The sequence below is a fragment of the Electrona antarctica genome (genome assembly GCF_951216825.1).
Source record: "Electrona antarctica genome assembly, chromosome: 6".
In the NCBI taxonomy this organism is placed as follows: Eukaryota; Metazoa; Chordata; class Actinopteri; order Myctophiformes; family Myctophidae; genus Electrona; species Electrona antarctica.
In genome coordinates, this window is record NC_136811.1 from 55,186,421 (window position 1) to 55,204,963 (window position 18,543).

At 44.1% G+C, this 18,543-nt stretch overlaps 1 protein-coding gene across 1 annotated transcript in view; it reads right to left on the reverse strand.

The window, feature by feature from the left end:
- The window catches only part of gon4lb (gon-4 like b), a 90,400-nt gene extending 76,003 nt beyond the window's left edge, over window positions 1-14,397 (reverse strand). Inside the window, exons 1-5 of the mRNA XM_079503861.1 lie at window positions 14,259-14,397; window positions 11,024-11,250; window positions 7,804-7,917; window positions 670-917; window positions 100-174 (exon numbers count right to left, since the gene is read on the reverse strand). Coding sequence (XP_079359987.1) covers window positions 100-174; window positions 670-917; window positions 7,804-7,917; window positions 11,024-11,186 — 600 coding nt within the window. The 5' untranslated portion in view covers window positions 11,187-11,250; window positions 14,259-14,397. The remainder of the gene's footprint in view (window positions 1-99; window positions 175-669; window positions 918-7,803; window positions 7,918-11,023; window positions 11,251-14,258) is intronic.
- Window positions 14,398-18,543: the final 4,146 nt, after the last annotated feature.

Below are 18,543 nucleotides of genomic sequence, written 5' to 3' on the forward strand. Positions count from 1 at the left end.
TTGACCCGTTCCCTGATCCTTGTGCCCATCAGAAAAACAAATTACACTCAAACATTTTAACATGTAACCTCCAGAAAAACAAAAGCTGGCGACACTCACAAACAGCGGCAGGTCCTGCGTCTCTCTGATGGCAGCCTTCATCATGGCCACCACGTGTTCGTTGGTGATGACCTCCTGAAGGAGAGAGATGACAGTCTAGTGTCAGATGTGTCCATATCCAAGGGGTAAAAAAAAGATACTTTGGACATTCATTCACTAATCATTGTTCTATTTATGTGTATTAACACGTTGGCAATAGTGTATTTTGGCGCCTCGATGCCGTCGTAATGACTGGTTTTACACTTGCTGAAAATAGCCGATCTACAAGCTCACAACACGTCGCAGCGCGACGCGCTGTGAGCGCTGCTATTTTCAGCATGCAAGTGTAAAATGACTTAAAATACTGGATCTCTTGTCCACTAGTCCCTTCCTAACATTTTAGTGTAGTTTTTATTTGTTGAAGAAATTGTCTTACTTAGTAAGACAAGTCATCATAGCTTTAGTTTTCATTAAGTTACCATTTAGTTTTCGTCAGGGAAAAAAGGTAGTCGACGAACATTTTTCGTCATAGTTTGAAATCAACACTGATTATGTTAGTTATGTAAGTAGAGTAAAGGTAGAGATACTGACGTGCAGGATGGAGCGGATGTTGCCCGACGTCAGGTTGTGCTCTCTGGACTTCCTCTCCAGGTCGATGTCCAACTGGCCAAACTCCTCTTCATCGTCGTCGTCCTCCTCGTCAGCATCGTCATCACCGTCGCTGGGGTCGCTGTTGCTAGGCAACCAGCTGCCCACCATCCCGTCCTCAGCATCCTTGTCCCACGAAGGACCTCCCTCCTCGTCCCTGGTCCTGTTGTTCGCTCCGGCACCGGCTCCGTCTGTCAGAGAGAGAGATAGTGTTGTTTTTGGCAGCAAATTTTGATTTTAGTTTTAGTCATTTGAAAACTTTTGAATAGTTTTAATTTAGTTTTAGTCACATGGAATGTTTTAGTGTTAGTCCAGTTTTAGTCGACTAATTGTCATAAGATTTTAGTCGACTAAATCTACACTTGATTTAGTCGACTAAAATGTGTTTTGACAGGCATTGATGTCGTTGTAATGACTGAAAATAGCAGAAAATAGCAGATCTATAAGCTCACAACGCGTAGCATAAAACTGGATCTCTTGTCCACTAGTCCCTTCCTAACATTTTAGTCTAGTTTTTGTTTGAAGAAATTGTCAGTATATTTAGTCTCAGTTTTAGTCATCGTAGCTTAGTTTTAATTTAGTTTGTCAGTGAAAAAAGGTAGTCGACGAACATGTTTTGTCATAGTTTTAGTCGACGAAAACAACACTGGAGAGAGACGAGAACTTTTAACACATTTAGACCTGAGGACGATTCTACAAATGTCTTCTAAATCCTGACAGTTTTCTGAGAAACCCTATGTTTCTATGTCGGTGGTTCAAACATTTTTATGTCAAGGACCCCCAAATATATATGTAATTGGCCTCTGACCCCCATCCGAAAATATGTTGTTCCAGGAACCTTCCAGAAGCAAAGATTTGAGTTAAAAACGTTCACTCTGAAAGAATATATATTCCAAATTTGCGACACATTTTCACGATCTTTCAAAAATAGCAGATCTACAAGCTCATAGCGCGGCACTCGGTGCCGCGCTATGAGCTTGTAGATCTGCTATTTGTCCATAGCTAAAGCATAACATAATGCTTAAAACACCAAAAAGGGGTTCCCGCCCCAAAAGGGGTTCAAAATGTTTTTTACAGTTCCTCGACTTATTTGGATGAATGAAATGTTTGAATCTGTACATAGTGCTGCACAATTGATCGTAAAAAAGATGGCGATAGATTCAGACACATGTGCAATCTCTTTTCTAAATTTGAGCAAGAATATGGTTCAGCACTACAGGCTGTCTATTTGTATTCATGGTTTACTCTTATGTTTTTGTTACAAGAGAGAGACTTTAATAGAGGATTCATTCAAGCACTTTGATGTTGTCCGTTTAACCCATTTTGGGCGGGAACCCCTTTTGGTGTTAGCATTATGTTATGCTTTAGCTATTGAAAAATAGCAGATCTACAAGCTCATTTTCAGAAAACTGTCAGGATGTAGAGGACATTTTTAGAATCTGATCTCAGGTCAGAATGGGTTAAAGCCACAGTAGTTATGGATGGCTCCAGGTGCCACATTTTGAAAGTTGGAATGTTCAGCAACTACAGACTAAAGACAAGACATATTACAATGAAATCAGAATCGTGTGAGAATCGGTCACCTCAATTCTTTGGGCGGAAATGTATCAGACACTCTTAAAGGGTAAGACCACTTTTTTAGAGGTTTGGGTTGTTTTCTTACCTTATTATGGGCAAACTATTCCATTCCATGAGTTATTTCGCTCCGTTGTGTTGTTTATTAGCAATTTAAGAAATAAAAATAGTCGCTCATTGACTTCCATTTTAACGGGGAAACAGCTCTCAAAGTCACTCATTGGCACATGAACCAACGCAACAAAAGCTGATTCTGACAGTTTATGACATCAGGAAAACTCATGCGGTTTTATTTTTAATAAAAAATGTCAACTTTGTCTTGTTTTGACTAATTTGTGTAGAAAGGAGATCCGGTAGGTATGCCTACGTCACCGCGAGAGTTGGGAACACCGTAGTACTGCTCCAGTCTATCTCCGACTAAAATAGTAACTTTATAAATCTTAAAAGACGAAAATACAACCGCATGAGTTTTCCTGATGTCATAAACTGTCAGAATCAGCTTTTGTTGCGTTGGTTCATGTGCCAATGAGTGACTTTGACGCTGTTTCCCCCGTTACAATGGAAGTCAATGAGCGACTATTTTTATTTTTTAAATTGCTAATAAACAACACAACGGAGCGAAATAACTCATGGAATGGAATAGTTTGCCCATAATAAGGTAAGAAAACAACCCAAACCTCTAAAAAAAAGTGGTCTTAACCTTTAATCCAGATCGATTTACAGTAAGCAAGAACAACACATGTCTAAATGGGTAGTCATGTCAAAAGTAGAGCCGAGGATATGTTGTGATTTGACTTACATGCAGTACCTCATCTCAACCAGTAGGTGTCCTACCTGACCACAGGATCTATTCTATCTATCAATAGAAGAGCAACAGAGGCTTTAGGGTCATTGCAATTATTATTTGACATAAGCATTATTTTATTATCATTTATTAAGTATGAGATTTATTTAAAAAAATGACAGTAATGTCTTGGTATATTTCAGTTACTTGTCATATCTGCTCTGTGCACTTTTTTTTACCAGTGGTACGAGAATTAGTGAGTCGCTTCTCAGACACCGGATTCACAGCTCACACAGGCAGTAAACGACCACTGTCTCACACTAACAGCAGCACTCGTCCGTCCTCGTTGGGAGAGGAGGAGGAGGAGGAGGAAGACGTAGCGTTGTCAAATAAATCGCACCGTCATTCATATTTATTCCCCCACCTTAAAATACGGACCAACGTATCAGTTAATTACGGGACACGTCCTTTTGTTTCCAAATGGGGAAAAGCAGGCTCTTTGTTAGTGTTGACGACAGTCAGTCCTAAGACTATGCGACAATAACCGCTCACTATTTTGAAGACTGTGTTGTTAACCCATTTTGGGCGGGAACCCCTTTTGGTGTTAGCATTATGTTATGCTTTAGCTATTGAAAAATAGCAGATCTACAAGCTCGTAGCGCGCCACCGAGTGGCGCGCTACGAGCTTTTAGGTCTGCTATTTTTGAAAAATCGTGAAAATGTATTATTGCCATCCTACAGACACGAGCAATGCCATCCTACAGACACGAGCAATGCCATCCTACAGACACGAGCAATGCCGTCCTACAGACACGAGCAATGCCATCCTACAGACACGAGCAATGCCCTCCTACAGACACGAGCAATGCCCTCCTACAGACACGAGCAATGCCCTCCTACAGACACGAGCAATGCCATCCTACAGACACGACCAATGCCATCCTACAGACACGAGCAATGCCATCCTACAGACACGAGCAATGCCGTCCTACAGACACGAGCAATGCCATCCTACAGACACGAGCAATGCCCTCCTACAGACACGAGCAATGCCCTCCTACAGACACGAGCAATGCCCTCCTACAGACACGAGCAATGCCATCCTACAGACACGACCAATGCCATCCTACAGACACGAGCAATGCCATCCTACAGACACGAGCAATGCCCTCCTACAGACACGAGCAATGCCATCCTACAGACACGAGCAATGCCCTCCTACAGACACGAGCAATGCCCTCCTACAGACACGAGCAATGCCCTCCTACAGACACGAGCAATGCCCTCCTACAGACACGAGCAATGCCATCCTACAGACACGAGCAATGCCATCCTACAGACACGAGCAATGCCCTCCTACAGACACGAGCAATGCCATCCTACAGACACGAGCAATGCCCTCCTACAGACACGAGCAATGCCCTCCTACAGACACGAGCAATGCCCTCCTACAGACACGAGCAATGCCATCCTACAGACACGACCAATGCCATCCTACAGACACGAGCAATGCCCTCCTACAGACACGAGCAATGCCATCCTACAGACACGACCAATGCCATCCTACAGACACGAGCAATGCCCTCCTACAGACACGAGCAATGCCATCCTACAGACACGACCAATGCCATCCTACAGACACGAGCAATGCCCTCCTACAGACACGAGCAATGCCATCCTACAGACACGAGCAATGCCCTCCTACAGACACGAGCAATGCCATCCTACAGACACGACCAATGCCATCCTACAGACACGAGCAATGCCCTCCTACAGACACGAGCAATGCCCTCCTACAGACACGAGCAATGCCATCCTACAGACACGAGCAATGCCATCCTACAGACACGAGCAATGCCCTCCTACAGACACGACCAATGCCATCCTACAGACACGAGCAATGCCATCCTACAGACACGAGCAATGCCCTCCTACAGACACGAGCAATGCCGTCCTACAGACACGAGCAATGCCGTCCTACAGACACGAGCAATGCCATCCTACAGACACGAGCAACGCCATCCTACAGACACGAGCAATGCCATCCTACAGACACGAGCAATGCCATCCTACAGACACGAGCAATGCCGTCCTACAGACACGAGCAATGCCATCCTACAGACACGAGCAATGCCATCCTACAGACACGAGCAATGCCATCCTACAGACACGAGCAATGCCGTCCCACAGACACGAGCAATGCCATCCTACAGACACGAGCAATGCCCTCCTACAGACACGAGCAATGCCCTCCTACAGACACGAGCAATGCCATCCTACAGACACGAGCAATGCCATCCCACAGACACGAGCAATGCCCTCCTACAGACACGAGCAATGCCCTCCTACAGACACGAGCAATGCCCTCCTACAGACACGAGCAATGCCATCCTACAGACACGAGCAATGCCATCCTACAGACACGAGCAATGCCATCCTACAGACACGAGCAATGCCCTCCTACAGACACGAGCAATGCCATCCTACAGACACGAGCAATGCCCTCCTACAGACACGAGCAATGCCCTCCTACAGACACGACCAATGCCATCCTACAGACACGAGCAATGCCATCCCACAGACACGAGCAATGCCATCCTACAGACACGAGCAATGCCATCCTACAGACACGAGCAACGCCATCCTACAGACACGAGCAATGCCATCCTACAGACACGAGCAATGCCATCCTACAGACACGAGCAATGCAATCCTACAGACACGAGCAATGCCATCCTACAGACACGAGCAATGCCATCCTACAGACACGAGCAATGCCATCCTACAGACACGAGCAACGCCATCCTACAGACACGAGCAACGCCATCCTACAGACACGAGCAATGCCATCCTACAGACACGAGCAATGCCATCCTACAGACACGAGCAATGCCATCCTACAGACACGAGCAATGCCGTCCTACAGACACGAGCAATGCCATCCTACAGACACGAGCAATGCCATCCTACAGACACGAGCAATGCCATCCTACAGACACGAGCAACGCCATCCTACAGACACGAGCAATGCCCTCCTACAGACACGAGCAATGCCATCCTACAGACACGAGCAACGCCATCCTACAGACACGAGCAATGCCGTCCTACAGACACGAGCAATGCCATCCTACAGACACGAGCAACGCCATCCTACAGACACGAGCAATGCCGTCCTACAGACACGAGCAATGCCATCCTACAGACACGAGCAATGCCATCCTACAGACACGAGCAATGCCATCCTACAGACACGAGCAATGCCATCCTACAGACACGAGCAATGCCATCCTACAGACACGAGCAACGCCATCCTACAGACACGAGCAACGCCATCCTACAGACACGAGCAATGCCCTCCTACAGACACGAGCAATGCCCTCCTACAGACACGAGCAATGCCATCCTACAGACACGAGCAATGCCATCCTACAGACACGAGCAATGCCATCCTACAGACACGAGCAATGCCATCCTACAGACACGAGCAACGCCCTCCTACAGACACGAGCAACGCCCTCCTACAGACACGAGCAATGCCATCCTACAGACACGAGCAACGCCATCCTACAGACACGAGCAATGCCATCCTACAGACACGAGCAACGCCATCCTACAGACACGAGCAATGCCATCCTACAGACACGAGCAATGCCATCCTACAGACACGAGCAATGCCATCCTACAGACACGAGCAATGCCATCCTACAGACACGAGCAATGCCATCCTACAGACACGAGCAATGCCATCCTACAGACACGAGCAATGCCCTCCTACAGACACGAGCAATGCCATCCTACAGACACGAGCAATGCCATCCTACAGACACGAGCAATGCCATCCTACAGACACGAGCAATGCCATCCTACAGACACGAGCAACGCCCTCCTACAGACACGAGCAACGCCCTCCTACAGACACGAGCAATGCCATCCTACAGACACGAGCAACGCCATCCTACAGACACGAGCAATGCCATCCTACAGACACGAGCAACGCCATCCTACAGACACGAGCAATGCCATCCTACAGACACGAGCAATGCCCTCCTACAGACACGAGCAATGCCATCCTACAGACACGAGCAATGCCATCCTACAGACACGAGCAATGCCATCCTACAGACACGAGCAATGCCATCCTACAGACACGAGCAACGCCATCCTACAGACACGAGCAATGCCCTCCTACAGACACGAGCAATGCCCTCCTACAGACACGAGCAATGCCATCCTACAGACACGAGCAATGCCATCCTACAGACACGAGCAATGCCATCCTACAGACACGAGCAATGCCATCCAGAGAGACAGAACACTAGTTCAGGCTGCAGACACTTGCGCTGGGAACCTCACGTGTTTCTAATGCGGACGTTCTACCGGCCACTCTACCCCTGAGCCACTGCTGCCCCTGGATGTCATAAGTGAAGCATCTTGCCTACATAGGTGTGTTTGTGTAAATGATTATGACATTGCGAGGATTGATATCACTGTGACTGAAGAGTATTAGGTGATATTTGGGGCAATGGTGTAAAAGTGATCAATGTTAGGCATTCTCAACTTTTTTTTATCCCACAACCCCATATTATGAGGGAATATTTTCAGGGCGACCTACCATCCCCTGATTTAACTCTCAGAAAAAAGCCACATTAGTATGAAAATCTTGGGTTAGCTGCATGCCTAAAATAGCCAATCTACAAGCTTGTGTCGCGACCACTCACCCACAGTGATGAACAGGTGTAATTCCCGGTCCCGACCACCAGGGGAGCACTGAGAGGGACGGACATAATCCACGTCACACTCGTCCTCTTCCTCCTCCCCGTCGCTGCCTGGAGCTGACAGACAGACAGAGACAGAGACAGACAAACATCTATCAATGAAAACATTGGCACTCTGCTCCCAATAGTTAGGATGGGTAAATGCTAGCCTCGCGCAGCCAGCCTTCATCTGCCTTTGCAGTCTGGCCCCTCTCAATTGTGGCAGGACTTCACGGCCGAAGTGGTGACGAGCCAACCAGATTCGTCTGGAACCAGGCATAGATTAAGACAGAATTACGACATTGAGGGGGCAGAAAACAGCCTGGTCACGTGGTTCATGTACTGATGGCGCGAGCCCATAGACTCCAATGCATTCCGTAAACTTCCGGTTGTCCCTTTTCAATAGAAGTCTACGTAGAAGAGCCTTGCCCCATGAAGTGGGGTGAGAAAGGCGGGACTTTGCGAGAGAAAAAACATCTAAAACACAGAGAGGGACGAGACCAATATCCATGCAGTGATATTCGTATCGCTACGCGAGGCTAAGGTAGATGCAGAAGACATATTTCGCATAATGTGCAAATGTAGTGACAAAATAAATGGAGTGCGGGGACTAAATGATATTGTAATACTGAGAACAGCGGGACTCATTTGGTACCTGGTAGAGCAGACCTCTCCTTGTGGTGTCCGTCCACCTCGTTGGACAGCAGTGAGTTGCAGACCATCTAGGCCACCGTTTCCCAAATAGTGGGTCAGGACCAGTTTGTGGGTCCCGACCCACACATTTGTTTCCTACATTTTGTTTTAATTATTATAATTTTCAAAAAACAAAGCTAATGTTTTCATGAATTAAAACCAAATTAAATGATATTTTTAAGAAGATGTCTTGAATAATAAGTCTTTTAAGAAATTCCATAAATTAAAAAATAAATGTTTTAAAGAAGTAGAGAAAATAGCCGATCTACAAGCTCACGACGCGTTGTGAGCTTGTAGATCGGCTGTTTTCACTAGTTTGGGTCGCGGGGCAAAGATCTAATCTCTCCACTTTCCACCTGAAAAGTTTAGGATCAGGAACCACTGATCTACTCCTAATTTAGTTTAGGATCAGGAACCTCTGATCTACTCCTAATTTAGTTTAGGATCAGGAACCTCTGATCTACACCTAATTTAGTTTAGGATCAGGAACCTCTGATCTACTCCTAATTTAGTTTAGGATCAGGAACCTCTGATCTACGCCTAATTTAGTTTAGGATCAGGAACCTCTGATCTACTCCTAATTTAGTTTAGGATCAGGAACCTCTGATCTACACCTAATTTAGTTTAGGATCAGGAACCTCTGATCTACACCTAATTTAGTTTAGGATCAGGAACCCCTGATCTACACCTAATTTAGTTTAGGATCAGGAACCTCTGATCTACTCCTAATTTAGTTTAGGATCAGGAACCTCTGATCTACACCTAATTTAGTTTAGGATCAGGAACCCCTGATCTACTCCTAATTTAGTTTAGGATCAGGAACCTCTGATCTACTCCTAATTTAGTTTAGGATCAGGAACCTCTGATCTACGCCTAATTTAGTTTAGGATCAGGAACCCCTGATCTACTCCTAATTTAGTTTAGGATCAGGAACCTCTGATCTACGCCTAATTTAGTTTAGGATCAGGAACCTCTGATCTACGCCTAATTTAGTTTAGGATCAGGAACCTCTGATCTACGCCTAATTTAGTTTAGGATCAGGAACCTCTGATCTACGCCTAATTTAGTTTAGGATCAGGAACCTCTGATCTACGCCTAATTTAGTTTAGGATCAGGAACCTCTGATCTACGCCTAATTTAGTTTAGGATCAGGAACCTCTGATCTACGCCTAATTTAGTTTAGGATCAGGAACCTCTGATCTACGCCTAATTTAGTTTAGGATCAGGAACCTCTGATCTACTCCTAATTTAGTTTAGGATCAGGAACCTCTGATCTACTCCTAATTTAGTTTAGGATCAGGAACCTCTGATCTACGCCTAATTTAGTTTAGGATCAGGAACCTCTGATCTACGCCTAATTTAGTTTAGGATCAGGAACCTCTGATCTATGCCTAATTTAGTTTAGGATCAGGAACCTCTGATCTACGCCTAATTTAGTTTAGGATCAGGAACCTCTGATCTACTCCTAGTTTAGGATCAGGAACCTCTGATCTACGCCTAATTTAGTTTAGGATCAGGAACCTCTGATCTACTCCTAGTTTAGGATCAGGAACCTCTGATCTACTCCTAATTTAGTTTAGGATCAGGAACCTCTGATCTACACCTAATTTAGTTTAGGATCAGGAACCTCTGATCTACGCCTAATTTAGTTTAGGATCAGGAACCTCTGATCTACTCCTAATTTAGTTTAGGATCAGGAACCTCTGATCTACGCCTAATTTAGTTTAGGATCAGGAACCTCTGATCTACGCCTAATTTAGTTTAGGATCAGGAACCTCTGATCTACACCTAATTTAGTTTAGGATCAGGAACCTCTGATCTACGCCTAATTTAGTTTAGGATCAGGAACCTCTGATCTACTCCTAATTTAGTTTAGGATCAGGAACCTCTGATCTACTCCTAATTTAGTTTAGGATCAGGAACCTCTGATCTACGCCTAATTTAGTTTAGGATCAGGAACCTCTGATCTACTCCTAATTTAGTTTAGGATCAGGAACCTCTGATCTACTCCTAATTTAGTTTAGGATCAGGAACCTCTGATCTACACCTAATTTAGTTTAGGATCAGGAACCTCTGATCTACGCCTAATTTAGTTTAGGATCAGGAACCACTGATCTACGCCTAATTCCAACACCCAAAATCTCGGCCACTCGCTCACTCACACTCGCTCACTCACACTCGGTCACTCACACTCGGTCACTCCAGCATGGCAAAATTATGGTGAAATTGGTGAGTTAAATACGTGGCCACGGTGGCCTGAATACCGCTAGATTGAACTCTGCTATAAACAAACAAACTCCAACGATTTACTTTACATTCGGACACTGACGTTATGTGATTGTCTAGATGATTGTTACATTTCAGCAGGTCACCAATTTCACCACCAAAAACACCTCCATGCTGGAGTGAGCGAGTGGCCGAGATTTTGGGTATTGGAATTTGGCTCTAGATTCTAGACACTAGAAGAAGAGCGTGACTCATGTTGGTATACCTGGGAGGGCAGACCTCTGCTTCTGGTGTCCATCGAGCTCGGCGGTCAGCAGGGAGTTGCAGACCATGTCGTCCTTCTTCAGAGCCTTGCTGGCCGTGGCGTGCGGCCATGATGTGTCCGGCGGGGAGCTGCTCTTACGCTTGCGGCCCGCCATGCGTCTCATTCTGCCACTGGAGGCTCAGTAAGGACGGTGGTGGCGCCGGCGTGGCAAGAACCATGAAGAGTCTCTGTGTGGCGGGTACAACGTTGCGGTTACAGGTGGGGCGATATGGTGATGAATATATCGCCGAGATGACACAAAGGGCAGTATTATGCGTGTCTTAAGTACCAGGTCTTATTACTTAACTTAAGACCTGGAGGCGTGGTCAATGCTGTTTGGCCACTCAGAATAGCCAAATGGCATTGATCACACCTCCAGGTCTTAAGTTAAGTAATAAGACCTGGTACTTAAGACACGCATAATACTGCCCAATGTCTCCATGACATGCCTTTTCGGAGGTATTGTATGCACAATTGCACATTCTATGATGTGCAGTACTATACCTTAATTTATGCTTTATACTAGAATGGCGTTTTGTTTGCCAAAAATACGTATTTGGCTCTAAATGTTACTCCCCCTTTTTTGTCTTACCTTGTAACTGTTTGTACTGTGTAAGTAACTTGAAAAATAACCATAAAAAACATGAAACATAATCGTGATAATATTGTGGATTGTGATACAGCTTCAAAAATAATTGTGACATCATATTTTTTCATATAGCCCAGCCCTAGTACAACATAAGAGTCAGAGAATAAATAGTAGTTAGAAATTGTTATGAGTGTACTTTTTTTTATATTAAAGCACATAGCACATGAAACGCTTAAACCCTACCCTACATACACTCGAATAGTGAAAATAGCAGATGTGCAAACTACAAACTCAGTGGGAACGTGTCACGGTGCAACACCAAAATGTTGGCCCATCATGACATTCCCAAAACATGGAGGGGGGAACACATGGCAGTTGAATGATGACACCACACATGACATGAGTTGGGCAGGTTGAACCGTCCGTATTATCACTGATAATTAGGTGTTATGCTGCGTTCACACAGGCAGATAGAAAGATACAGTCTATTTTATACAGTTAGTATATGAATGCCCCAGGCAGAATCCCATCTCCATACTTTAAGTTTACACACACTATCATGCTGCCGGTTTTACTGCCTGCTTTAACAGTTGGTTCATTTGTCAGATCAGTCATCTCTGACCATAAGAAGTTAGAACACAGCCATGTATGTTTGAAAACAAAGCCATCCTGCTTCCATCCGCAGATATTAAAACAGGGTGCATTTTGCATCCCAAAACGCAGTTTATAGTTAAGGGACGCAATAAAACAACGACCTCTGCATCCACGGGATGCACCACTGTACTGTTTTTTTTAATTCTAGTTTATTTTGCTAGCTTTAGTTATAATAATAATTTCTTCTTCTGTTGTCTACATGAATATAACCACATTATAACCATATAAAATAAAATGGGAGTTAAATGCTGCAATTTGTAAAAATGGCAAAATATGACTCCTAACGCCGTTGAAGTGGGACTAAAATGTCCCTGGGACTCATCTAAAAGACCATCCCTGCATCATTACATTGAAAACCTATTTACATCCTCTTTAGGGATGGAAAGAGGTTAGGTTTCTCTGATACATTATTGAGGCAATGAAAAGTAGGACCCGGAAGTATCTCTGGAGGGGGCGCTTGCGTCACAGCTAAAATACTGAATAAGAGCGCCCCTCACTTCACACGGGTGTGAATTTTATCTTCAATATGTACTTTGCTCAGCCAATCAAATCATCGCTACGGGGCGATCAGCCAATCACAAGCCAATGTTGGTGTTCACACAAACCCGGAAAGCTGGGCGTAGGAGGGGCTAGGGGCCCCTTAGCCCTGGTCCAGTGCTTACAGTGTTCTCGTAGCTGGGAAGCGTCTCAGGTCCCCAGCTTCTCTAAAATGCACTATTTTAATCATTGAATAAAATAAATCCAACCAGATCGGCGCAGGCAAAACCCGGAAATGCCATAGTAGAAGAAATGACTCTGCCCGGTAAATTCAGGGTACATTGCGTTATTAAAATGGCACAAAGTGCATTTTAGAGAGAAGCTGGGGACCTGAGACGCTTCCCAGCTACGAGAATAGACTTTTACCAAGGTCTAGCAGGCTTTGTTTCGGTGAGTAGTTACGTCGTTTTGTTTATTTGCTGGTAGGGGCTGCGGAAGGGACTTCCACAGGGCGTCAGAGAGAGACTCGCTCTACTCGCTGTAAGCACTGGACCAGGGCTAGGGGCCCCTCAAAAATAATAATGTTCCCGGTCCAGTAGCTGCAATGGTGGGGCCAGTGATCTTGAAAAGCCACTGATCCAGAGGACCAGTGGCAAATAGTGTCCCTAGTACCCGTGTGACGCCAGCCCAACAGCTTACTCATTCAACAAGGTGCAAATTATTAACTTAGTCATATTGTCCCCAGGCCCACAGTACTGTCAGGACTAGTGTCTCAGAGTTGACACACAAGCCTCGACGACCTTACAGGCGTATGCAAAGGCTAAACCTATGTAATTTAGATAGCATAGCAGCATATATAGTGTATACTCATAGTACTGTACAGAATACAGATATTCTGCTGTTAGACATATGTTAGGTTCTTAGCTTCCTTTCGATGCATTGCCATGTGTTGTTTTTGCTTACTGTAAATGGCTCCGGATTAAGAAGAGCGTCTGCTAAATCGTCTAAATTGACATTATTTTCTAGTCTCTTGGAAAGTTGGAAACTACAGCAGTCTGCACTACAAAGAGATGGAAAGAAATACCTGCTTAGGTCTTCTCATATTTGTACACATTTGCGTTTAATTTGCAGGGGGTTTGAGACTAGATTAACACCCAACGAACAGGGGGTTTGAGACTAGAGAAACACCCAACGAACAGGGGGTTTGAGACTAGAGAAACACCCAACTAATATAGAAATGATACACATATGAAAATGTATACGAATCATACGAATATCCCCCGTAAATAACGTGTCAGCAACACGTAGAAGTCAAAAACGTTTTTATTGTTGTTATTATCTCTCGTTAGCAACTAGCAGCTAACAGTCGCCAGAAGGCTTAGATACGGCTGTTGGCTGTTATCCAACCCGACGAATTACATGTAACAACCACAGATACAGCGTATGTTTATTAAAGTAGTTGTTTATCCGTCTTACCTGTTCGTTATGTGCTTTAATAACACCGACGCTAAGCTAACGACGCTAATAAACACCGAGCCGAACGCTGGGCGCCATTTCTCTGTGTGTTTCACTCAAATGCCTCCGTCCCGGTAGAGAGAAACACATGGCTGTTGGATTATTGTTCCCCACTGTCTGCCTTCTTCTTCTTCTTCTTCTTGTGGGGTTTATTGGCGGTTGGCAAACAAATCTGTGCATTACCGCCACCTACTGGTGTCTTTATTCATCCTACTTATTGGATTCCTGAGTAGAGTTACCTTACCACTACAACCTATATTCTATCAATCAGATTGGTTACTCTCAAATATTCAAAAAGGTGCCTATAGCACCTGTCTCCTGACACTTTTCTTATTATTTACTAAGTCGTACCTTTCTTTCATTTCTGCTAAATTCTCCCTTAACTGTCTCCTTTCTCCTTCATACGCTCTACAGTTCATCATGACATGCTCAACTGTTTCCTCCTCCCCACAATGATCGCACCTCCCTGTATTGTGTTTCCCTATCATAAATAATGCCGCATTTAGGCCTGTATGTCCAAATCTTAAACGTGTTATTACCGTCTCTTCCCTTCTGCTCTTTCCTGCTCCCCTCTCCTCTCCTACTTTCCTCTGAATTCCATAAAACCATCTTCCCTTCCTCTCCTCCTCCCACCTCTTTTGCCATCTCTCTTTCATCTTTCTTTTAATAATGCTCTTTCCCTCCATCTTACTAACTTTCACTGCCATCTCGATGTTGCCACAGTTCGTCGCCTCCTTTGCCACCTTGTCCACCTCCTCATTTCCTCTCACTCCAATGTGTGCCGGTACCCACATAAACACCACTGTTAAGCCCATCATCCCTATCCTATATAAGATTTGTTTTATTTCTATTTGAATGTCCGGCCTACTTTCTGAGTTGCTGCACTGTAGGCTTTTTAACACTGAACTTGAGTCTGAACATATCACTACTCTTAGTGGCCTAACCTCCTCCACCCAGTGTACTGCCAGTAGTATTGCAATCATTTCTGCTGTATACACAGATGCCTCATCATTAATCCTTTTACCTACCCTTATCTTAAACTCTGGGACACAAAATGCCACTCCTACCTTACTGTCTGCCCTTTTTCACTGTCTGCCTTTCGATGTATTTAATTATATATGCATCCTCCTCCTCCATTAATTATTATAATAATTATGTATTTATTTATACATCATCCATTCAATCATTATACTGTGTATAATCTAAGTATGCAAAAGCATGTCCCTTTGCTACACAAAGTAAAGTCATATACAATTGATTGATTGATTGAAATATGTATGCAGAATCACAGTAGGCTACATTTCAAGCACAAACTCAATACAAAGATTGCAATGTTAACTGTGAGTGGATGACCCAATTAAGCATTAAACTTGTTTACAAGAGGGTCCACCATGTCCAATTCATCAAAAATAAATACAAATACAGATACAGAATGCAGCATAATGATTCATAAATTGTAACACAGACGAGATATGTTTTATAATATAGCCTATTACATTTAATGACCCCGCGAAATGCAGTCACAAATATTAGTCGAAAATGTATCTATAGCAGGATTGTGAGTGACTTTGAAACACAGGCTACTATTATATAATAATGTTAAAAAATCACTGAGTGAGTGAACTGAGTGGTGCATCTCTCTCTCTCTCTCTCTCTCTCTCTCTCTCTCTCTCTCTCTCTCTCTCTCTCTCTCTCTCATTAGCAGGCAACAGTGCAACACTATCTCTCTCTCTCTGTTTCTGGCACAACAGCGCCACTTTTGCCCCTACTGGTACTCATTGGGACATAGTCACATAGTCACAGGTTGGGACATAGGGACATTGCTGTTCATAGTCACAGGTTGGGACATAGGGACATTGCTGTTCATAGTCACAGGTTGGGACATAGGGACATTGCTGTTCATAGTCACAGGTTGGGACATAGGGACATTGCTGTTCCTTGGAGTGGTTGCACCACTCAAAAACGTAGCCCATTAATCTAGTTTTCTTTGTATAGCACATTTCATTTTATAGTGGTTTATAAAACAGAGAAAAAAAATATATATACACACAAAATAAAACATTGATACTCCACATGATCCATTCACCCCCACCCCCCACAATCTCTCTCTCTCTTCCTCTCTCTCTCTTCCTCTCTCCCTCTCCCCCTCTCTCTCTCCCTCCCTCCCTCTCTCTCTCTCTCTCTCTCTCTCCCTCTCCCCCTCTCTCTCTCTCTCTCTCTCTCTCTCCTCTCTCTCTCTCTCTCTCTCTCTCTCTAGGATTAAACATTGGCAGTTGGAAATAAATAGGCACACTGTTCAAAGACAATTAGGCTATTACAATTACTACACAATAATAGATGTAGGCCTATATATATTTATTATTATTTATTATGTTCAGACCTTTGGATGCTTTAGTCTTTTCTAAACACTGGATGTATTATTGTCACACTTTTCTTTTATTTAGAATTACAAGTTTACGTGGGTATCATAGCTCAAGTGTCCCTTAAAGGGCCACTTCACCCATTTTGCAACCAGATCTTATTGTAATGATGTTTAGGACACAAGAAACACTTTCCTGGGGGTTGTATGTGTGTAATATGTGGGGGTGGGGGGGGGGGGGGTTAATATATTTTAGTCATGATGCCATGTTCATGACCAAAAACCTGTCATGAAAATATAATCTCACTTCCTCCCTGGACTACAAAGTCACACCTCCATGCAGCCTCCCCCCTCTCCACAAGGAGGGGAAGTGCACTAAAGCATTATGGGCATTGTAGGAATTCAGCAATCCAGTATTTTCATTTGCCATTACTTTTACTTCTTTTTTTTACTTCTATACTCCACTACTTTCTCTCAGAGGTATAGTGGACAGAAGACCAAAAGGCTTGGTATAGGCCTATAGGCTACTTTGCTGTGCAGCTGTCTCTAGGATGTCTTAACCAGACTGAGACTTGTGCTCTATAGCCATGTGTTTGAATATAGACCTTGACCAGTGGTTCTCAAAGTGGGGTCCACTCTGAGTGTGTACAAATGGAACCAATTGTGTTGATTCCATTTGTACTCTCTCAGTGAGAGTTGTGGGGGTAGGCCTACTTGAAAATTAAAAAGAAAAAGTTTGAGAACCACTGATATCCAGGGGTTTTCAACTGTGTATTGCATGTGGTCCATGGCAATGCATTCAGTAATGTAGGATAGTGACAACATTAAAAGAGAGAAATGACAGAGTCACAACCATGCTGTTTTCGTGCTCAGACGCACCCACCCACACACATAGCCACTTGAGTGCCTATATTATATAGGCCCTCAAGTTACGGGAAGTACGTGTCCCTGACACACACACACACACACACACACACACACACACACACACACACACACACACACACACACACACACACACACACACACACACACACACACACACACACACACACACACACACACACACACACACACACACACACACACACACACGCGAGTAGTTTAATATTAACAGCCAACAAGGAAGTAAAGTGAACTCTGGCACTGTTGCAGCTTGGCGAGAGTTCCTGTAATTAGACACATCACCCGGGTCAACACATACACATACACACACGCGCACACGCACGCGCACACACACACACACACACACATACACAGACACACCACGCAGGTAAGCGCTTCTCATTCTCTCTCATAATAGTACTTATTAACATTGTTACACTTGTTTCTTAAAGTGCAATTATTCAATCCGAACAATTGCATATACAGTATGATGACATAAAACTATTTAAAGAAATAAAAGGCTGTGTTGTGAGCTTGAGGTTCGGCTATTTTCACTGCTAAGGCTTAAAGGGGGAATGTCAGCGGACCTTTAAGTAAGTGTGGGTCTTACTGTTTTATACTTAATTTTCATGTTTTGTACGACTCTCCACTACACCTGGCTGAGAGGCAAATGGTGTATTGCACATTAACCCATTAACACTTAAGGACCCGATTCGACAAATCTCTTAAATCCTATCCTATATACAAAGCCTATGTTTCTATAAATCATGGTGCTCAAACCTTTGCAAGTAAAGAACCCCTAGAATGATACCGTATGTATTTGGCCGCCGACCCCCATCAAACATATTTTATTCCGAACCTCCCAGAAGCAAAGATTTGAGTTAAAAATCATTCGCTGGGACAGAATGATATATATTCGAAGATTTGCACTCGTCTTCACGATTTCTCAAAAATAGCAGATCTACAAGCTTGTAGCTTGTAGATCGGCGAGATCTATGAGCT